The 22,954-nt window shown below is 47.9% G+C and overlaps 1 protein-coding gene across 2 annotated transcripts; it reads right to left on the reverse strand.

Moving 5' to 3' along the window:
• Nucleotides 1-1,711: 1,711 nt before the first annotated feature.
• On the reverse strand, nucleotides 1,712-22,221 carry Nemp2 (nuclear envelope integral membrane protein 2). 2 transcript variants are annotated; one of them, XM_038315383.1, is made up of 9 exons: nucleotides 22,095-22,221; nucleotides 14,917-15,029; nucleotides 12,646-12,877; nucleotides 12,454-12,526; nucleotides 11,384-11,477; nucleotides 10,350-10,464; nucleotides 8,308-8,533; nucleotides 4,284-4,460; nucleotides 1,712-3,852 (listed from the first exon to the last, which is right to left on the reverse strand). In XM_038315383.1, exons 1-9 carry the CDS (start codon nucleotides 22,189-22,191, stop codon nucleotides 3,714-3,716), a joined length of 1,266 nt encoding a protein of 421 aa, XP_038171311.1. In that variant the 5' UTR covers nucleotides 22,192-22,221; the 3' UTR covers nucleotides 1,712-3,713. The 2 variants fall into 2 exon arrangements, with proteins under 2 accessions (XP_038171311.1, XP_038171310.1); XM_038315382.1 differs by having other exon boundaries at nucleotides 12,610-12,877.
• Nucleotides 22,222-22,954: the final 733 nt, after the last annotated feature.

Here is a 22,954-nt window from a genome sequence, read left to right on the forward strand (position 1 = left end):
ACTACTTCTGCAAGGCCACTTGGACCCGAGTTACTCTGTGAGAGACGATTACAGGAAAGGAAAACTGTGACTACCCAGCCAGTAATCCTCCTGCCTTTGGTGCGCCGAGTGAGAAAAGACAACAGGCTCCACCTGAAACTCTCAATCACTCACGCTCTGTTTCTCCAAAGCTTAAAAAAAATCCCCCATGTGAAACTTCTGAGCGATGAGGCAGCTGGGGAAGTGACGCTTCTATGAGGAGAGGATAAGGGGGCTAAAGAAACCCTTCTCAAATCAGGAATGACACAGTTTGTGCAGGAGCAGCTGTGGTTTATACAGGGAGTCACTCGATGCTGTCTGGGGAAGGGTGAGCCAGCCCCGCTGAGCTGAGCGTGACTCCCATCTGCCCTGGGCAGCGAACCCACTTGTCCCACTGTGGCTCGACAGAAGTCCCAGTTCTAAGGTGGCGACTCAGAGACCTCAGTGCTAGGGTTAAGAACGTCGGCTCTGGGGCCCAGAAGTCTGTCTGGCTTGAAGTGTCGGCCTTAGGGCCGCCTCCGTAGAACCAAGGTATGCGTGAGAGACTTGGTGGTATAGACACGGGTAAATGTGCCTTCTGAGACAGAATCCGCTACCGTGTCAGGCTCGGGGTCTGTCTCTTGTGCCGGCTGTGAAAGGCTGAATGGACTTCAGACTGGCTAATGGGATGAAAGTTTCCTGGAGAATCAAGAGTCGGGCGTGAGAGAATGAAATGGCACCTCACGTGTCCACAAGTGCCACCCAGTAGGGAGTCTGGCAAGGCAGCTTGTTCACAGGGCCATCGACGCGATACATCCTGTGTTATCCGTGCCCAGAATCCCAATTCTAGTCAGACAGAGAAGCTAATCCCAAAGGTTACATCTCTCATTCTGAGAAACCACCAAATAGATGACAATGTCAGATCCTATTTGCATTGCTATTTCTTAACATCATCTCTGGATCTTAAATTATGTACACATTCAGCCAGGACAGGCTCTAGAAACTACAGGGAAACCCTGTCTCGAAAAAACCAAAAAAAAAAAAAAATTATGTACACATTCAGATATATTGCTGTACTCCATCGGCTATTCCAAATTTTAATATCTTAAATTCCCAGATATTTAAAAAAAATTACAGATTCAAATATTTTTGTGTTACACAGACACTCCCCTAAAATTCAGCCCTAAGTATTATTGGCAAACTACATAACTAATTCACAAAGTCTTTTTTTTTTCTCTCTTGTGCTTGTAAAATGTGTTTTAAAATTAACCTTGGAGGGGCTGGAGCTCAGCGGTTAAAATTAACATTTAAACGATCCGGTTTTAAGCAAGGCCACCTATGCTGCTTCTCACCCACACATTTGGTGTCGAACAGTCCAACCTGCCTGCCTGTAACAGGAAGCCTTTGCGGGCATCTCCTGTTAGCGAGGGCACAACACTGGGTTCTGTCGTGTGTAAGGCCACACCTGCGAAGGTGTGAGACACAAAACCAGCTGCCACCTTCCCCTGAAGGACAGAGCCATTGGTTGAGTGGTCATCACGCGGTCTAAGACCTTCGGAAAGAGGAGGGAGGGCAAAGGGGACAGGATTGGAGGACAAGCTTGTGGGATGGGGCCGGAATGGCGACGTAACAAACACGGAATCAGAGGCCAATGGCACAAGCCACCAAGGGTGTTACCAGAAATGCTTTAATTGTTTGGCCTCTCACAGAACAATTTGACAGACCCATGATTCCTTCCAAAACTGAGCATGGAAACAGCATCCCAAAAGACTGCCACTGTGTTCACTGTGGCTGCAGGGGCTCGCCGCCATCGGAGCTGCTTCCTCACTGCGCAATCTCCTGTGGCTCAGGAGGGCGGAGCGGGCGGGCGCAGCAGTGGGTGCCGCGGTGTCAATCACACACAAACACAGTCGATACTAGACAGACTGCTTAGTGAGGGGTGAACACGACCATGCACAGCACGGACACGCCTGACACGTTACAATATAGCACCAATAAATGAAGGTACAGAAAAGGAAAGCCTAAGCTGCGGCCAAATCATGCTAGAACGCTTGTCTGTACCAGCAAGACGGTCAGGTGCCAAGATGAACGGAGGCACACTCTCTGGCAGTTTTGTATAAATAAAGCTTTATTTTATGCCTGAGTGTTCTGCCTGCGTACATGTAGGTGCGACACACGCATGCCTGGTGCGCCTGGTGCCTGCGGAGTCAGAGGGTATCAGATCACCAGGAACTGCCACCCAGGTCCTCTGCAAGGCAGGGAGTCCACTGAGCCACCTCTCTCCACACCGCATTCTTTGGCTTTTTAAAGTCTGTACAGGCACAGACTGCCCTGAGTAACATTTCTGAGGAAAGGAACAAGACTCCTAATGTTAAATGTGTCTGTAGAAAGCAGGTCCAGGAACACTAACGGACTGCTTCAAGAAGATCATTTGAGAGTCAATCGAGAAAGTTCCACAAAGTTCACAGCTCTCAAGGAATGACAGTGACCACTTCTTATGTTCCCCCTCACCACACCTTTCTTTATATAGGATGGCTTCTCATGGTTTTATCATTGCAGCACAAAACAAAGACAACAAAAACAAGCCTGCACTTGATCCTCAGAGAATCAAGCCAGCGGCTCCTTCACAGAATGCTTGCCGTAGTCAACCCTTAGACCCGTTTCTGCTCCTTTCTTTGCAGTCGAAGCAGTTAGTGGCTCATTTCACGCTGGAGTTTATCATGGATCAAGAAACAAACACTTTTCTCTCTATTAAAAAAAGAGTATCAAAATCTGTTTTGTGAGAAACCATCGCAAACATATAAAAGCAGCTTAAAAAAATAAATCTCAATGTCACAAATGGCTACCTGCTTTCAGATTTAATATATAAAAGTACAAAAATTATAGTCTGTCTGCATATAAAATCTTGTGAAAACATTAAATATAATCCTAAGATATGTCTTTTTTCCGTTAGTTATTAAATAGCTAATTGGTCATTATTTTAAAAAGAAAGCAACATAGACAAAAACGGAGGCACCAACACGGTGGGGCCAAGGCTGCTGAGGACAGAGCCCTGACCCTCCGTCTGAAGATGGTCATCCACCCGAGTCTCAGGATACACCAGGGCTGGCGCGCGGCCGAGGCTGCTGAGGACATACCTCTCAAACCCGAACCTCCAAGCATGTTCTAACAATTATTCATCTCATGGAAAATGGTTTCTGGTCAGTAAGTCTGCGGCCCTGGTGCACGATGTCTGCCATTCAGACCCACGATGCCTTCCCTGCACTGAAGATGGAGAAACCTGCTAGGTGCGACAGATTCTACCATGCTGGCGCGGGGAGCCGTTATCAGCCCTAACTCGTACCACGTGGAGGGCACTTTAGAAAACACTGCTATCAAGAAACGGAGAGAGAACAAGGCAGCCTTTTGAGCCAGCTTCACGGCATCAAGAGAGAAGCCAGAGCCCGGTGCTGGGATGGTATCTGACCTTGCTTACTGTCCTAAAGGAAAGGTCCTACTGTTCTAACGAAAGTCGTCTTCATTTGGGGCAAGTGGCGGTGATTCTTAGGGTCCTTATGCCACCTATGGCACAGTCAGCGGGCTGCCGGAGGTGAGTTCTCTGCATGCGTGCTTCTTACTCGCATGGCTTGTTTCCCTCAGCGGTGCATGCTTTTCCCACTGCCCACTGTACGAGGGTCTTTGCCTTTCACCCAATCAATCCCTAGTTCACACTGAGGTCAGCTTGCAGGTTGACTGTCGGCCTGAAGGCTAAAGAGCTGCTCTTCCAAGAAGGCGCCCCCAAGGCCATACTGCCTCTCGTGTGTGCTGACTTCCTCGGGGGACAAGTGGCTCGCTCCGAGAATAAAGTCTGCAAACCTGTGAAAGTTTAAACAGGGAAGGTGGTCGGTCACAGAGGTTTATCTGAAAGACAACGTGCGCCTCGCTGCTTGTCCCCTTTAATGGAGCCTGACTGTGCCGGCTGAGGAAGGCATTTCCACCTGGACAGAGACGAGCTTCTGTGAGTTCACAGACAGCTGTGCAGGGAAAGGGGGAATGTGTGCGGGTTTCTGAGGCCCCACCACAGCCGGATGCATCCAGTCACTCACTCATCTCTTCCCTGCCCCTTGTGAGTGCGGTGTGATGTTTATACCTCAGTGTCAATGCCTTGGCCCCATATTTTCTCAGGCCTTAGAAGCTCCCCCACAACTCTGACGTAAGGCGTAACCAAGAGAGATGGTTGCTGCTCAGCAGAAATGTGGGATTTCCACACCGCTCAGTGCATGAGCCAAGGCCAGAGCAGGACTTACTTTTTAGGAGCCTGGAGCCTGGAGACGGCCAGCCAGGAAGGGAAGTCGGGCCGGCAGCAGGCACGGCGCAGTTCCTCCAGAGCGCTGGCTGTTTCGGCCTCAGCTTGCTCCCTGTACTCGTCCTCGGTGAGAAACTTCACCACTGGCGGTTCTGTTGAGAACCACGGCCTCATTTTCCTAAAACACATGACATCTGGTTGTCAGAGTCCCGTCCAATCCAGTCCTTATGATGTAAAAATACACGTCTTAGACATTAACAATATTACCTCTGGACTCCTTGTACAGCACCCTGTGCGTTCCACCACCCTATGACTGAGGAGCGGGATCAGGCAGAGGGGCTACTGTCTTATCTGACCATCATAACAATTTCCTAAGGCTTCTGAGAATCAGTTTCTGATTGAGATGTTGAGAATAACTTTTTTTTTAGTGACTCCTAATCATACAACTAGACAACAAGCCTGGCTCCCGTGCTCTTTGCCTGCTGGTTTTCTCTGGCACAAACAGAAACAAACTTTTAGTATGTCCTTTTATGGAGATCAATGGGGACATCCACGGCTCGCTACAGGAAGCCGGGCCTGTGGGCTATTGCTCCATCTAGTGGTGGAGCCACCGACGCACAGGGCGGAAAAGAATTTATTATTAGTTAGTTCGTCTTTGGCTACATGTGCACTACGAAGCCAGGGACTAGATTTTCTTTCGCAGTCAGAAACGTAATAAATATCACAATAATATAGCCATCTGTACTTAGGAACTCAAGATGCCAGTAAGGACATATTCGTGATACAGTTTCAAATAACATTTGTTGGTGAGCCTTAAAAATGTCTTCAGATCCACCTCTCACACGGACTTCCAAGGGTTAAAAACATACTTTTTTTTTTTTCCTTGAGGGCTGAGACCGTCAAGGTCTCTTCCCTTTGAAGGTTGGCTAATGGTTGATAAGCTGGACTGAGGAACCAAGGACACTGCTTCTTTCTCCTCTTCTGAGTACCTGGCCGGGCTTCCTACAGGAAAACCCAGACTCTGGCCCAGAAAACCAGGACACATCCCAGCTTGAGGGTGCACTCACAGCCTGAACTGGCCAATCCCTCCCCAGTCCCATCACGGTCTCATGAGTTACTGTGTACATGAAATGGGACATTCGTACAAATTGCTCAGCAGCTAATCAAAAGAACAACTAGTACATACCATTAGCATATATGTAATATGAAAGCAGTTTTTTACAAACCAACGAGTCTGATGCAGACGTCAAGGCATCCTTTCTCTGGTCTATTTAATTTGTAAGTTCCTGCTTTAGTCCCTGGTTTTCATAGAACTATTCTTTTGTTGTTTTTTGTTTGTTTTTTTAGATTTACTTATTTATTATGTATACAGTGTTCTGTCTATTTGTATGCTTGCTGGCTAGAAGAGGGTACCAGATCTCATTACAGATGGCTGTGAGCCACCATGTGGTTGCTGGGAATTGAACTTAGGACCTCTGGATGAGCAGTCAGTGCTCTTAACCTTTGAGCCATCTCTCCAGCCCTCATAGAACTCTTCTTTAGAAAGTAACCACTGTAACAATATGCATGGATTGTTACAGAAAGCCCCAAGGATGAATAATGGAGCCACCAGCTAATGACGAGAGCACACTTGCTACTGGTAAGACAGCTGGGTGCCAAAGGGAAAGAGAAAGGAGCTCTACCCAGGGTGCCTTGGGCCACAGCCTGGCAAAGATGGTGGCCGGGAGGCTCTGTAGTGGCCAGCCTCCTCCTGGTAGAGGGACCTCTGGTGATCCCAGAGCAGAGCAAAGATAGAAGCCCCTGGGCTCTCGACCTCCCACTGGCACTGCGACCTTTCAGCCTGCAATTCCCCCTACCTGGGCACCCTGGACTGGTACTGATGCTTGCGCTCCAGTGGACACTGCTACACGAGCGGCCACCAGGTCCATCCACCCTGTTACCATGGAGTCTCCTTCCTCACAACCGTGTACTAGACATCCATTAACCCGTTTACCAGCCTTCGTCTCACTTGCCTACGTGTCTGCGTGGACCACAGCCGTGTCTAAGACTGTCTTCCCCTGCAGGAGCCGCCCGGATCACAAACCCCCTATGCCAGATAGCAGATGGGTCTGTCCCACCAGCCAACAACTGCTCGCTGTCTCATCTCTCAGGTGTGCTTTCTATTTTTCATCAGATTAACTGCCAGCATCTGTACTGTACAGTTACATCTGAATTCCCGTCTGCATCTGCAGACTGACAGCAGCGTCACATCTGCACACGGCAACCATCAGCTCCTCCTGATTTTAACTACTGCCTTTGCGGTGGGGCTGCAGAGTTTCCCACAGTGCCCTTGGCCGCCCACTGCTTCGCCCCTGCCTGGACCCGAGCGCCTGGATTTACACATTCTGTGTAGGCAGGCACCAGGGAGAACTAACGGAAATGCAAATAGGTTGGGCCCCTATCAGCCCCCATATGAAGAACCAGTCTAGAGCCCTCAGTGCAGCCCATGGCTGCATCCGGCCAGAGCAACACCTCACTCACTGCGCCAACGGCACCGTTGCCTGATGATGGCACTAGGTAGGGCTTTCTCCGTCAGGAAAACCCTCCACATCTGTCCAGGCTTCACTCTGGGTCATTAAGAGTCAACTAAATGAAGTTATTCCCAGAGTAACACCATGTCAGTCCCTGAGCAAGCTTTGTTTTCACACCTATGGGATACTTGAGTGCGGGGACTGGAGAGGCGACCCAGTGGTAAGAATGCCAACTGCTCTTCCAGAGGACTGTGGTGTGGCTGCCAGCTCTCACATCAGGTGGCTCACCACTGCCTGCTACTCCAGCGCCACAGGATCTGACGCCCTCTTCTGGTCATCTGAGGTAATCACAAACATGGCAGACGCATGCACACACGTGCGCACACACACACACACACACACACACACACACACACGTCTTTTAAGGCAAAAGATATCGAAATGCAGGCCCGTATCTGCACACGCACACCACGTGTGCACACATACCACACACACACACACACACCACGTACACACACGCACGTACACACACGTCTTTTAAGGCAAAAGATATAGAAATGTATGCCCGTATCTGCACACGCACACCACGCGCGCACACATACCACACACACACATACACACCACGTACACACACGCATGTGCACACACACGTCTTTTAAGGCAGAAGATATATTAATGCATGCCCGTATCTGCACACGCACACCACATGTACACACATACCACGCACACACACATACCACGCACACACACACACACACTACGTACATGCACGCACATGCGCACACACACACACATATACGTCTTTTAAGGCAGAAGATATAGAAATGTATGCCCGTATCTGCACACGCACACCACATGCACACACATACCACGCACACACACACACTACATACACGCATGCACGTGCACACACACACTACGTACACGCATGCACGTGCACACTCACACACGTCTTTTAAGGCAGAGGATATCGAAATGCATGCCCATATTTGCACACGCACACCTCACTCTCACAAGCAGGGCCGGGCACAGATGTACAGACCAAGGAAACACATAACAGCATTGTGTCAGCGGAAGTTACTGTATCTTTCACAAAGCCTAAGCCTTAAACTTAAAACCTAAAACAAAGCCAGCCTTTAACAAAATGAACTGAGTAACTCCTTCCAATCACTAATGATACATTTTCTGTTAACTCTTATCCCATGGCACAATTAATATCACTACAGCAATCTTGGTTCTAATGAAAAGAAATCCGTGATAAAGGTAGAAACTTTAGGCAGGGCCCACACCATTTTGCTGATTTTAGTGAGGCTCTAACTACTGAGTACTTGGTGTCAGAACCCAATGGAGATGGCAGCAAATGCTTAGAGCTCTTTTTCCTCCTGTGGTTTCAGAGCGAAACCTCCAGACTAAACATAATTACCCTTACGATGTAACCCAAAGTATCTCTTAGAACAATAAGTAAAACAGAGAACTCGGAATGTCAGAGTTGGTAGCAATAGAAAAGATACCCACCACCTGAGATAGCTGAGCGCTCTCAGCGGATGGCGCAGACTCCGGGAGAACAGGAGGAGGCCCATGACGACGTAGGCAAACTGAGGCACGGCTACACCCATGTAGAGCAGGACCAGGGAGAGGGACCGCAATGTCCACATCAGAAGGCCTCTGCTCCACTCACTGGCGAGGGGCCCATGCCAGTAGCAGGCGGCAAAGCTACAAAGCCCAACCACCAGGAAATAGCCTGGAGACACAGAAGAAGGGCGAGCATTGAAACGTGAACCCGAGAACTGATGTGGAAAATCCGGCAGAGCCCTGACTGAAAAATATCTATCAGAAAACCTTTAATTTAAAAAATTAAGAAGAAATAAATTTCCTTTTCCTAGTGGAGGCCGAAAAAAAGTGCCTACTGCCATCAGTCCTTGTACGTGAGCTCTCAGGCTGACTCCAATGATGTATTGTGATTATCGGTCTGGCAGCATCCATGTGCATGTGGTACCCACAAGGCCAGAAGACGCCGGTGCCCAGGAAGTGGACTAAGGCAGTCGTAAGCTAAGCCACTCCAGTGCTGGGAACAAACCCAAGGCCTCTGGGAGAACAGCAAGCACTCCAGACCACTGAGTGGGCGTTCCAGCCCAACAGGCTGACTTGTAATAACGTAAGATACATACTGATCATTAAGATAACATATAGTCAGATCTTTTAAGCCCACTATCCTAAGTGGACAAGTGGTTCGTGGTTGCTATGGTCGGAAGTGAGCCAGTGGATTTCACACTTTATTTTTCATTTTTCTCCGCACTAACGGAGAACGTCATTTTACAGAGGAGCGGTCAGGCAGCCACACTCAGTCCATAGCTGCCAACGGGGTGACACCCTAGCAGTGCCATCAGATGGGACGTGCATGCAATGTCTAATGAGTCCTGCCACAAGCGCTCACTTTGTTTCTAAGCACACCTTGAGATTCAGTTTCTTATTTGCAGTAGATATGGAGGAGAAATAAAAGCGCTAAATGATGCCCCAAAATGGGCGCCACAAAAATCCAGAGACTGGACCTTGCGCAGGCTGCCTGGAGGGGCTTCTCCAGCACACCCCTGTGATGAAGGGAGCCATGATGGGTGGTGAGAGTTACCGGGCCTAACAGGTTCTGCGCCATGTCCAGGCTAGACATCCAGGCAGCAAGGGTAACTCAGATCTTAATATGACCCGGGCAATAGGTGATTCTATGCAGTTATTAATCTTTAGCATTTACTAGTGAGGTTAAGGTTATAACTCAGTGATACACAGACAGCGGGTATACATGCCATCCTGGGTACAATCCCTAGCACTAACAACAGCAATTAATAGTTATTTGGTCATATAGAAAACGCTCTTGCTTTTTTGGAGACAAAGAGTAAAGAACTTAGAGGAATATTTCATGTTAGGAGTAAATTATAAATAATTTAATATAATAGGAAAGGAGGCTAAAAATAAAGTGTTTAAGAATGAATTGCTTTTGTTTTAGCAAGATTGTCTTCGTGCATGAAATCTGATATTAATGGGATTCCAATTCCCATTATTTCCTAACAAAATCGAAGAGTTTTTGTACCATAAAGCAGGGGGATTAAATGGTAATCTGCTTTCTGTTTCTGAAAAGCCGAGCTTTCGTTGGCTACATTTCCACCTTTTATGCAGAACACATGAGAGAGAGAGAGAGAGAGAGAGAGAGAGAGAGAGAGAGAGAGAGAGAGAGAGAGAGAGAACTGGGAGGTGACAAGGGACAAGGAAGCCCCTCGTGCACTGTTCACACCAGAGCCTGGATGTGGCTGAGCTCGGCCACGGTTCTGGAGCGTTTTTTTACTCATCCGATGAATTGTACAATAAACTAAGGTTTACAGAGGAAAAGAGTTCAAAATGGGGTAGAAATGAACTAAAACACCAACTACGGCTATGCAATAAAGTATTATTTTTAGTTGCTCCTCTCCTTAAATCCTATCAAAATTTAAGTGGGTGGGAGCGTGTGGGCCGTCCTCCGCTGGCGCTTCCCAAGCACGACAGAGGATCCGTCTGTGCCCGTTACCTACCTAATACGTACAGTCTGTGTCCACACCACAGCCTCTTCAGGTCTTCCGTCAGCTGGAACCCGACATAAACTGAAGCAAACCAACAACCAATCATTAGCGCCCCAAACGTGCTATACTGTGTGTGGAAGAAAACAGCAACACGGTATATACATATACATATATATATATACACATATACACATATACATATACATACATATACACACATACACATACATACACATACATACATATACATACACATACATACATATACATACACACATACATATACACACATACATACATATACATATATACATATACATACATACATATACACACATACATACATATACATACATACATACATATATATACATACACACACACATAGGTTCATTCACTCTCACAAAAATAGAAGCAAACAAATTCTCTGTCCTAGAAATGTGTAGTTCAGGTCGAAGTGAGGACTTCTCTAATCTCTCTGTGTCTCGCTGTTCAGGGTGCGGTTCCTCTCACGTAAGGGCGTAAGGGCATGCAGACTTGGGCCCCACTGCGGGACCAGAATCTATATTTCAACGAGCCCCCCAGCTGGCTAGCACGTGTGTTAAAGCTGGAGCGCACTACTGAAAAGTATAAAATGCTGGCATTTAGAGCTTTAATCAAAGTTGCCACAGAATGACAATCATGAACTAATATTAATTTGTTCTTCGGGGCATTATTTTATCAAAGGTGTAGAGGAGAAACAACAAGAAAAAAAATAGAAGTTGCACCGCTATTACGTAATGCCCCAGAGACTCAGGGCTATTCTCCTACGATACAGTTCATAAAAGGGTACAAAAATATCACCAAACGATATAATCCTATATATCACAAATAAACACAAACTTGTCTTTTCAGGAACAGACAGACTTTACGGTCAGCGTACACAGCGGCGGAGCACACCTGAATTAGGATGTGTCACAACGGGAGTTAACTTTTATTCACTTTTCAATATCTGTAAAAGCTTGGATCCCACTTTCTACTCATTCGCGTATAAGATACCTACCCACCTTTGGAATGTGTCTCTTAGCCATCAGAAGGACAAAGACTAGTGTCATGAGCACACCTAACACAGTACCCGAAGAGTAATAGAAAACAGGGCTTCTGTCAAGACAGAAAAAAGTCACATCAACAACAAGCGCATTTTCAGTAAAAAAAAAAAATCATAACACTTAATGTGGCAATAGTAGTCAGTAAGGCATATTTAGAAAGAAAAACTCTAATCACGTTCCACACATTTTAAATTGAAATCAGTACTTGAAAGTTTCAGTCAATAGGCTGCCGTTAAATGTCTGAGTTACCATCTATAATCAGAATGTGATCCAAAAATGTATGTACCTGTCACATAGCAAGCACGTGCCTGAGAGCTTCCCACGGATCCCCAGATACCCATGAATAAATCTTACAGAGGAGGAACCCGAGATACCAAGAAGCTAAAGGGCTTTTCCAAGTGTGGGGGCTGCTGGAGGACCCAGGACGGCAACCCCGCTCATAGGCGTCCAGGCTTTCCTCTTCCCGCTACAGATCCATCACCGGTCAGAAAAGCTGGCCCACAGCACCGCACACACCTGACCACACCCTCAGGACGAGCTCAGAAGTGAACAAGGCTGAGGACGATGGAGATTACGGGTACGAAGCAGGCCGGGCAGGTTAAGAAGTAAATACTGGCAGGAGAGTGGCTTTTAAATACAAAAAACAAAATAGCAGGGCAACGTGCATCCAGAAAGCAAGTATCTGTCATGTCCAATATCCGAGTAAAGGCAGCAGGCCCCTAGCAGCAAAAAACCTGAGCACGAACCTTAGCATTCACGAGAACGAATCAAGTGATGCTGGACGTGTGTTCTGTAATCAACAAAACAGGAAGAGTCGTACCAAGTTCACATCCGTGAACTAATGTACGCAAGCACACTCTGCGCCATGCACGTATCTCCAAAGATTCTACGCTGCCTTCGGCCCTGTCATTAGTAAATTCCTGAGGAGTCACAGACATGCAGTGGTGTACAAACACTCAGCACAGAGTCAGAAAACAACGTATACGCCTTTGAATTAGACCACTACGGATATAAAAATGGGCACTTACTGGCTCAAGGTCTTTGCAGAAAAGAAGAGGAAAATGCCAGCCACAAATAGAAGGAGGAGTCTGAGGTCCACAGCTGGAAAATAAAAAGGTGCAAACAGCACAGATATTTCGCGTCAGGTCTACAAAGTCACGGAAGGAACAGGAAAGTCAACTTACTGAGTATCCAGTCAGCTCTAATGGCAACAGACTTACTGTTTCGGTCCACACTCACTATGTAGGTCGACACCCTCCCGATGGGGTTCACGGAGAAGCATACGGTTTCTCCGTATGGACTGAAGACCATGATCAGTCCCTTAAGCTCCTCTGGTGCCCAAAAGTTATGAATTACACATTTGACAAATGATAGAATGGTTTCCGGATGCTGGCAATTGCGACTTCCCGTGATGTACACAAATCTGAGCAGGCCAGGACTGGCGACGGTCACCTACAAAACAGGAATGGGTCAGTCCAGGTGGAACCAAAGCCTTCCCCTTCGCTCAATGCAGAAATGGCTGAGGGGAAGAAGGCTCCAGTGCGCAGGACAGAGATCTGGATCCGCACTAGTGCATTGGTTTAGATGCCTTGGGGAGTGTTCGCTTTACCACGTGACAGGGCACCAGGCGGTAGTCCCAGCACTTGGGACTCGGAGGCAACGGGCCACAAGTGTGAGTTCACGCTGAAGTTAGCAACATGGAGGAGCTAGGAACCTCGGGGTGCAGGTCTGAGTGACCGAAGTGGTCGGAGATGGGAGAACGGCAGACACCAGCTTTGGAGAGGGATTTTATGACAGTGAGAAGCGGAGAAATGAGAAGAGCTAGAGCCAAAGAGGGGGCTTTATAGGAGCCGTGCAGCGGGGAGAGAAGTAAGTGCCGCTGGGCGGAGGAGGGTGGGAGCCACACACCTCCTCCAGGGCGGACATTTCGTCCCTGTGAGCCGACAGGGGGGTGTTGAGAAAAGAACAAGTATGCAACCGTTCCTGGTTCCATTTTTTTCCTTTTTCTTTTCCTACACAACCACCATCTTTATTTTTACACTTTTTAACTGAAAATATTTTTTCCTCATCCAATATATTCCGATCATGTTTCCTCCTCAACCAGCTTCTCCCAGATCCTTCCAACCCACCCAAATCCACACCCTTTTTCTTCCGGACTAGAAGAGAAACAGCCATCTAAAATAAATAAAGAGAGAAAGAAAGAAAGAAAGAAAGAAAGAAAGAAAGAAAGAAAGAAAGAAAGAAAGAAAGAAAGAAAAAACTCAAAACAGAAAAATATACCCTAAGAAAGAGACCATGAAAAACATATAGAGACACACATTCATACAAATCCCATAAAAACACAGAATCAGAAAACAGGATATAAGCAAAAGACCTGTAAGAATAATAACAAAAAATATACCCTATAAAATTATCGTTGAGGTCATTTTGTGTTGCCCATCTACTGCTGGACATGGGGCCTGCCCTGAAATGTGCTTTGTATAGCCAGTGGGACGCCACTGGAGAAAACTGACCCCTCCTGTCCACGGCTGTCAGCTGGAGAGCGTCTCAGGTGGAGACGGGCTTGTGCACACTTCCCCTCTCGGTGCTGGGACCCCGCCTGGCCCAGAGCTGTTTCCCTGGTGTTTTCTGCCCCTCTGGCTCTTACAATCTCTCCACCTCCTGTCCCTCAGAGGGTATTTTTTCCATTTTTTAATGAAGCAGAAGGATCGTCAGCCAAGAATGAGATGGGAGGAGGCGTCGGAGTTGTGCAGCCGTTTGGAGAAAAGAGCTGAGTGAATGAACAGGGGTGCGAGGGACGGATTACTGCAGCTTTTGTGTCCCAGAAGCTCCCGGGGAAAATGTACAAGATGCCGGGCGTGGTGGCACCAGAAGCCGCATGAGCCTCGAGCATCTTATTCTCTAGGAAGGGTACAAGCTGACGTCATGTCCTGAGATGGGGCAGACTATCCCTCCGCCTACCGCACTCCTTACCCAGACCACCCAGTCCCCGTAAGTGCGCTCATCACTTTTTATTACTGCCTCTTTGTGTCCTCAGAGCCGTGGTCCTCAACCTTCCCAGTTCTGCTGCAACCCTTTAATACACTTCCCCGTGTGGTGGTGACCCCAGTCATAATATTCTTTTCACTGCGACTTTCTAACTGTAATGTCACCATCGTTATGAGTCGTACTGTAAACGTCTGTACTTTCTGACGGTCTCAGGTAACCCCTGTGAAAGGGCTGTTTGACCTCCAAACAGGGTCGTGACCCACAGGTTGAGAACCACTGACTTTGATGGCCTATTCATCAGGAATGGTCAGGGGAAGGCCTGGGCAGCTATAAAGAGGAATTCACGTCTTCTCCCACATAACACCTCCTTGAGCCACCGTATGTCCCCCGAGTTAGCTTTCATCCTGATACATCAGCTATGAGTCATACCAAATATATCTTTAAATCCCAAAGTGGTGCATTTTAATTTTACACTCTACGACATGATGTAAAAGTAGCCTAACCTGCACCGTTGACCACATGTATGTCCACTGTATTTGCTCTTGATTGTAGCAGTAACAGTCTGACATAGATGTTTCGATGAAGTCGGCTTCCTTCAGAGATTTACATCTAGGAGCTGAAAGATAAAAAGGAAAGTAAACTTAGGGTTTCCTAAGTAATTGTTTTTTTTTTTTAAGTGTTCAAAGGGAGGTTGTCATAGTTTGTAGTATTCTATGACCAAAAATTCTTCTACATGGTCATTAGAGACCTTCATTCTTCCCAGTCTAGCAAGCGTCTGTCTGAAGGAAACACACCCAGAGTCAACACTGTTAGGTCACACGTGACCATCATACATGCACGGAGAACAGCGTGTCTTTGGTCCAAGAGTGGATGGCAAGAGTTAAGGGAAGCTTCTTAGGAAAGAAACACCATCAGAAGACTCGAGAAAAAGTTGTAAGCAACAAGACAGTATCAGGACCCAGAGACAACCAACATGAGCGTCACTGGATGAGCGAAGTCACGGGGGCTCAGCTCAGGGGTGAGGAAGCAAGGAGAGAGTGAGCAGATGCAGGAGCCATTGGGACACCTCAGCTGGAGGTAAGCAATGGCCACGTCTACATAAGGAATCTGTACTTCACCCTGAAAGCAGAGGACAGAGGACTTCAGGTAAGAATCAAATGTGGCAGGAAATGGATGATGGCATCAAAAAGGGCTCCCCTCAACCGTCAAGTCAGTTCTGGGCAGGACAGTCACCAATTACCAAGCAGAGGCACCCACAACGGGAGGAGGCATCTATCATCTCTAGGCCCCGCAGCGAGGAGAGGACCCAGTTTCTTAGGGTGTGAACCAAAGAGGGGGAAGATCAGCAAGAACTCTTGGGGAGAGAAACTGACACACTTTGGAGAGTCGGTGGATAAAGGAGAGGAAGACGTGAAGGTTTCTGGATGGTGAGCTTCTACCCCGTGCTTATGGAGAGGTAGGGCTCTGAGAAGGGGAGATTAGTTCAGTTCTGGACAGACTGACATACAGTCAATTTTCACATGGTCTAAAGAAGATGGAGAGAGAGTTCTACAGCCAAGATCTTTGGCTGGAGCCAAATAGAGACGTGTAAGGCTTAGTGTATGAACAAATAACACGGATATAGCATTCAGCATCGTAATCTGAGGGGGACAGGTCCTCTAGTACCTGTGATAAATGCAATAAAAGATTTAAAAACAGGGTTCGCGTTCTGAGACCACTGCTGTGTGTAAATTTGAATCAAGTTCTTTGGAGTCTAAGACAGTGTGTCAAAGAGGAAGTGCCCCTCAGGAATAGGAAACCAGAACAGGGAATACCTGTGGCTACCCAGAGAAATAAGCCCTTTGCCCTATTCAAAGTACAATTAAGGGAATCGGAAATGAAGCTACAATAAACCCTTACACCAAAGTTTGGTAAGGACGAGGTAGCCATTGCTACTAGTTGATCATTATACCCATTTAGAAAATAATGTTGAATCAACTCAACAGGCGCCTGCCTTGGCCTGGAATATCCTTTGTGACAGGCTGAAGCGAGGACGGCCATAGTCCCACCTCCTAAAACAGCCGCACCAGAGCGACAGCTTGGTTATATAACGACCCAGGACATTCTATTGTGACGGATGACTCCTTTCATTGTTCCTCTGAGCACAGTGATGAAATCATCCACAGAGCCCAGGCTGAAAACCCAAGAATCTAGGTCAAGAGCCAGGTTCCAAATCAGTAAGAGGACCCTTGGGAGACTCTGCTAAGCACAGGACACCAGCAGTTAACAATGTAGGGTATACATAGATGCAAGACCCCAAAGACAGCAGAACCTGTGCTGTGAACACGTGGGGCAGCCAAGGTGGAGGAATCCGTAGGCACAGCCGAGATGCACACAGCTCAAGCCCAGGGGCAGCGGGCCCAAAGGCACAGTCTCAGGACAACGAATGCCGGCAATTAGCTGTAGAAAAGGAGGTCAAAGAATGCGACCCAAAACTAGGAAGTGCTCGAGCAACTGTGAGAATACAGTGGCACACCTCGGGAGCCCTGCCAGTTGAGCCAGAGGACCGAACGGAAGATCTCAGGCCCGGCCTTCCCACATCACATGCTCTCTACCTCCTGCGAGGTCTCTCAACAGGACCCAGAGCTAAACGGGGCAGCTGGGACAGAAAACTGTGTGTGGTGAATCCCTGAGAAGGGATTCATTTATCACTGGAAAAGAGCATGTCCCAGCAGGGAAGGTGAAGGGTACAGGGTCGCAGGTTCACAGCCCTAGCATCCCAGAACTTTATAGATAAATGCCCATTCATGGTCTGGCATTTTGTCACCAGGAATGCTTCATGCTATGGGGATGGGGGTGTGAGGGGGTTCTTAGAGATGCCTCCAAGAGTTCTCCCTGTAACTCCTCTCCTAGGGAGCCTCATTATTTAAGGGCTGAATTAACTCCCACAGCAAGCTTTGCATCTGTGGTCTGTAGAAGCTTCTCCTGAGAGGTCTGAACTTGTAAACAAAGGCTGCTATCATGAAGGCTTTCCAATGGGCCCCAAGACTGTCTTCTGCTGTGGGACAATGGTCTTTTATCCTGTCACTTGTATTATTTTTAATAATAAAACTCTGATTGGCCAGTAGCTAGGCAGGAAGTAGAGGCGGGGCAATGAGAATTCTGGAAAGAGAGAAGTTTCAGTCTGCAGTCTTTTTTTTTTTTTAAAAAAACTTTTTTTTTATTATGTATGTATTTTTTTTAATATGTACAGTATTCTCAGTGCTCTGCCTGCAGGCCAGAAGAGGGCACCAGATTTCATTACAGATGGTTGTGAGCCACCATGTGGTTGCTGGGAATTGAACTCAGGATCTTTGGAAGAGCAAGCAGTGCTCTTAACCACTGAACCATCTCTCCAGCCCCCAGTCTGCAGTTTGCGTCCTCTGCATCTGAGTCAGTCTGCAGTCTTGACTCAGATGCAGAGGACGCAAGATGTGACTGCCTCACCAAAAAAGGTACCAAGCCACGAGGCTAACACAGATAAGAGTTATGGGCTAATAGAAGTTATATGAGTTAATAAGAAGCCTGAGATACTAGGCCAATCTGTTTATAATTAATGTAGACCTCTGTGTGGTTTCTTTGGGACTGAACGACTGTGGGAACCGGGCAGGACAGAAAACTCCGTCAACGGTCTTGTAAATCACTGGACATCTGCAGCTCTTCAGAGCAAGATGGCGTGCAGAAATATAGTGCCATAGCATGGATGTGGGCGCAAAGCTTCCGTTATGCAAGAATCATCCATTTTGTACTTAAGATTATTCCAGTTGTTCTCCCTACTTCTAGAACTAACCCTCCCCATTCCACCACAACCTTTCTTCCAATAAAACGTACAGGCCTTTTATAAATAAAAGCATCCCTCAGGGCCCATTATACCTTCTAATCACTTCTGCTGACACCGTGGAAACATCTACCCTTCTTTCGAAAGGCCCAGGTACCTCTACGGCCTCCTCTTCCTCAACCTCTCTCTCCTTGAGGGCTCCAGTTGTACCAGTCCACCGACCCTCCTCAGAGTATCAGCTTAGTCCTGCCTCTGGTCTCCTCGCCCCGCAGCTTTCTTCCCCCAGATCCTGGCGGGACTAACACCTGTTGATAGCTGGCATGTTTGCCCAGATGCCACCTTTTGCGGAAGGCCTTCTCTGAGCCACGGCAGAACTGCGCTCAGCTACTTTCTGCCGACAACAGATTTCACCTCACACGTGAGAACGTCTTATCTCACTCTCTATGGACTTACTGAATCAGGCAGTGTTCAGGCTCTTGTTGTGTTGCAATCTGAGAGGATTAGAGGATTACCCGAGCAAGCTTAACCTGGCCAGCGAAAACAACCAACTTCTGTGAGGAACTGCCAGTACGAGAGGAGAGGCCCTAGGCCTTCCCTGAAAACCTCCAGCACGAGGTGTCACTCCGTGGTCAGCCGGTGCCACGCCACCTACTCCAGAGCCCACGCAGCCAGGGAGCCAAGTGTGAAGTCACCAGTGTTCCCTGAACCACAGGACAAGGCTGGCCACACTAAGAGCCTCTGGCTAAGGACCAGCTTTCTTGCTCCTCCTCAGATACTGGAGGCCAAGAAGTGACAGGAAACTTGGTTTTGACATCAGCATATGCTGTATAAGGGACTTCCTGGTTAGAACTTGTTCTGGATTTCCCCTCAGCCTTCAGATTAAGAAACACGCAGATGGAATTAATTGCATTCCCATAGGCTTCAAGCTGGGCTTATGCGAACCAATGAGACAGAGATCTCATTGCTTCAAATACCATGAAGCTTGTACTGTTCGGCTAATGGGGTGTGGGACTACCATGGTCCTCCTGCTTCTGTGGCCTCACTTTCTACCGTCTCCGTTACCTTGGGACAACATGCTCAAAAAAGAATTAGATCAAATTTCCAGAAATAAGCAATTGATAAGCTTTAGGTAACTGCTGAGTAAATTGATAGTATTGACATATTGTCATTGTCCTAATGTATGAGTCACGGCAGTGAGGGGAACTCAGAGCTCTGTGGTTTCATTCATCTGTTGGGGTGTCAGAACAAGTCCCAGGGGGGCAAGAGCACACTGTGGTGCACACATAAGGTGTGTGCAGCCTCATGTCACCTGCTCGTTATTAAGTCAAAAGCAAATGACTCCTCTCCTGCTTTTCCTGCTTATTAGCCTCCTTAATGTCCAAGTGTGTTTAACTTAAAGAGTTTAGTCAGACATACGGCAAAAATCTCCAGTTAAAACGTTAGGAGCAGGTAGTACTTAAACCTACTTATAGATGCTTCTAAAAATGAAAAACACAAACACTTTTCAAGCCCTAGCAGATGCTAAGCCACTTTCCATATTAAAAAAAAAATAACAATTCACCAGCATTCCTCTGGGGACCTAGGCTTCCACAGTTGGACACCACGACCCCCTGGTGACATCAAGAGAGAAACACAGCAGACACTTAAGCACGCAGCATTCTCTGCATTAAACCTAGACTCGGGTCTTCTGGGACGGGGGATAAGCAGGAGAAATGAAAACGCGAAAAGCCAACAAACTGTCCTTGTGGGGGTTCCAGTGCAACCAAACGGCCCCAGAGGGAGTGAGGATCTTCTTGGTATTTTTGGTAAACTCACATTTTTCAAAGGTGTGAGCTCCAGAAGTGAGGCCTCTCTGGACTAACTCCCATCTGTTGTTTGTTTGTTTTGTTTTGTTTTTTCAGACAGGGTTTCTCTGTAGCTTTGGAGCCTGTCCTAGAACTAGCTCTTGTAGACCAGGCTGTCCTCGAACTCACAGAGATCCGCCCGCCTCTGCCTCCCGAGTGCTGGGATTAAAGGCGTGCGCCACCACCATTTGTTGCTCTTAACAACAATATCAATTGAATATCAATCTTGGTTTCTAGTCCTCCTGCGACATGAGAAGAGGACAGAAATTAGCACATCCCAGCACATGGTCTGATCCTCACTTCAGGAGACATCTTCCCTGCCCAAGAAGAACTTCAAGCTGTGGATCTGAAATGGCCCCTTGTTGGAGGGAAACCTGGGAAAACCATTTCTGGCCCCTCAGCTGAAGGACGGAAGTTTCTGTAGACCTGACCTATTGGTTTCAAACTAAGCGTCATGCTTGACTTGGTGTTTCTCTTCCTCAGACAACTACCTGTCTCCCTTGACAAGTGTCTGCCTTTTCTTCAAATAAGGCGACAGAAGGCTGGCCTCAGAGTGGCTGTTCCTCATGCCATGGCCGTGGGTATGTGCTCAAGGCAGGGTCTTGGAGCAGGGGCGGGCCTCGGGAACAATCAGAGGCAAGCCTCCCACGCTCTGGATGGCTCCTACGTTTTGGTAGGAAGGACCACCAGTGTCCCACAACACCAGCTTCACTGGCTGAAGCTGCAGTTTTCTGTGTTCAACCGGGGTCTGAAAACATCGAATGGAAATTTCCTCCAAACAATACGTCAGCTCAAATAACTGTTTCCACAGCATTTCATTATAACTGCATTTGTAGCAATTAATTTTCTCTTACTCTACTCGATTTGTAATTAAACTTGAAGGCAAGTATGTATCTATAGGAGAAAAAGTATATGTAAGGTTCAGTACTAGCTGAGGTTTCAGGCGGTGCTTTTTTCAAAAATACATTTCCTGTGGGTGGGGGCACATACTGCCTCGCTGTCTTATCCCAGGGTTCCTTGTAAAACCACAGCTTCGACAGTAGCAGCAGCCAACCAAGGGGTTCTCTCACAGTGACACTTAACACTCTAGGACAGTGGTCACCTCCTACATGCATTTAAAGACTCCCTGGAGTCGCGCCTGAAGTCGCCATTTTTCTCAGCTGCAGACTGAGGTTTTATCACCTCGTGGGCATCTTACACTTCCCACGCAGGAAAGTCCTGGTGTGTCTTTAACACAACTGGGAACCGGTCGGCTAGGAAATACCCAATCTGTAAGCCAAGTGTGCCAGCCCTGAAAACCCTTCGCTTGGGTTTTCACCAAGCTGTTGCACACTCGAGGCCACCCTGGTCTATGTAAAAAATCTCAAGGACCACTGGGGACATAAGGTGCGTCAGGAGCTAGAAACCGCTTACTGAACACCCGTTACCCACTGTCTCTGTCTTAGACATCCCACTGACTTTGTCGGTGTGGGGAGTTTATCCAGTTAAAAGTCCCACACTTGATGGCCCCCTTGAGTCCACGGGTGGCTGATGCATCGAAGAATGCAAACAAGCAATCTTTTAAAGGATGCCATGAGCGGTTAAAACAAATGTTAAGTCCGTGGGGGGGGGGGGGGGAGGGTGTTGCTGAGTTTGCAGCTACAACTTTGTAAGCCAGGATCTTCAGCAGCTGAAACAGTCCGAGCAGCTCCCAGCTGCTTCCTATGCACTGGGTTCAGGACTGGGGCATCAGCAGTATTTTCCATATGACCAACCACCCAGGTCACAGCAGCCAATCGGGGACAGAATCCTGGTGTCTCTGAAGCTTTTATCCTCCTCTAGTTTGGGGTTGCATGAGATTTGTGGAGACGGATAAAATAAGATTTCAGACAAGAGCTGGTGGCAAGGGGCCATCTGTGCCGGTGCTCGGCAGCGTGTCCTGAACGAATTAAAACGTGAAGCATCCGGAAGCTCGCACACAGGGGCGGGGACTGACCGCGCCCACGCGTGACTCTGACGCCCAGAAGGGAGCCCCCCACCCCTCGCCCGGAGCCAGGGTTACCTGCCATCACCGCCTCCTCCTCCTGCTGCACCGCGCCCGCGGGCAGAGTGGCCAGGAGAGGCATCCAGAGCACCAGCCACCAGGGCCCGGCAGTCATCACGGCCCGAGCAGCGGAAGTGGCGCAGCCGCCGGCGCGCGGGAAAGCAGAGGCCGGGATGGCGGGGGCGGGGCCGGCCGTGGTCCCGCCCTCCCGCGGTCCGCGGTGACCACCAGGGGGCGCTCGCCCGCCTCCCAGCTTCCTGGCTCCGCGAGGATGGGGCGAACCACTTAGAAAGGGCCGATCTTCGCAAGCCGTCTCGCGGAAATAAAACCAGCAAACCCCACTTAAATAAAAACCAGTTTCTTTTCGTTCCTCCCCTCCTCTCTCTTCCTTTTCTGGAAAAAAAAAGCAACAACAAATTTGGAAATTTCGATGCTTAACTGCTGTATCTAAGCCCACGAACACAGCATCTTTAAAAAATAAACAACAAAAACCCTCAAAAACAAAATCAAAGGGTTATAAAAAGCGCACTATTAATACAGTGTCTCTTTAGGAGGTTTGGAGGTGAAGAGCACTTACTGCTTTTACAGAGGACCCCCGTTCAGTTCCTAGCACCCACGTGGCTGCAGCCCACAGCTGCTCTGTTTGGGGGATCCAGTGCGTTCTTCTGGCTTCAGCAGGCTTATAGTACACGGGTACACACAAGTAAAACACCCATGCACTTAAAATAAGTAAACCTTCTTGAAAGCATGAGATTGTGGTTTTTTTGTTTTTTTTTAAAAAAATCCAAAGATATGGTGAGTGTTCTAAACCTAACCGGCCTGGTCAAGAGTCAGCCTACTGCAACAGTGGACCCTAAGGAACTGGAATCCCCCCCTCA

The sequence above is a fragment of the Arvicola amphibius genome, chromosome 18 (genome assembly GCF_903992535.2).
Source record: "Arvicola amphibius chromosome 18, mArvAmp1.2, whole genome shotgun sequence".
Lineage (NCBI taxonomy): Eukaryota > Metazoa > Chordata > Mammalia > Rodentia > Cricetidae > Arvicola > Arvicola amphibius.

Excerpts from the sequence above, each read along its gene's own strand:
- Nemp2 (XM_038315382.1), bottom strand. The coding sequence starts at position 22,191 with ATGACTGCCGGGCCCTGGTGGCTGGTGCTCTGGATGCCTCTCCTGGCC. Across the intron at positions 11,478-12,453 it reads TCTGCAAAGACCTTGAGCCA|AAGCCCTGTTTTCTATTACT; the intron begins GTAAGTGCCCAT and ends CTGTCTTGACAG. Across the intron at positions 3,853-4,283 it reads AGGCTCCAGGCTCCTAAAAA|GTTTGCAGACTTTATTCTCG; the intron begins GTAAGTCCTGCT and ends AAACTTTCACAG.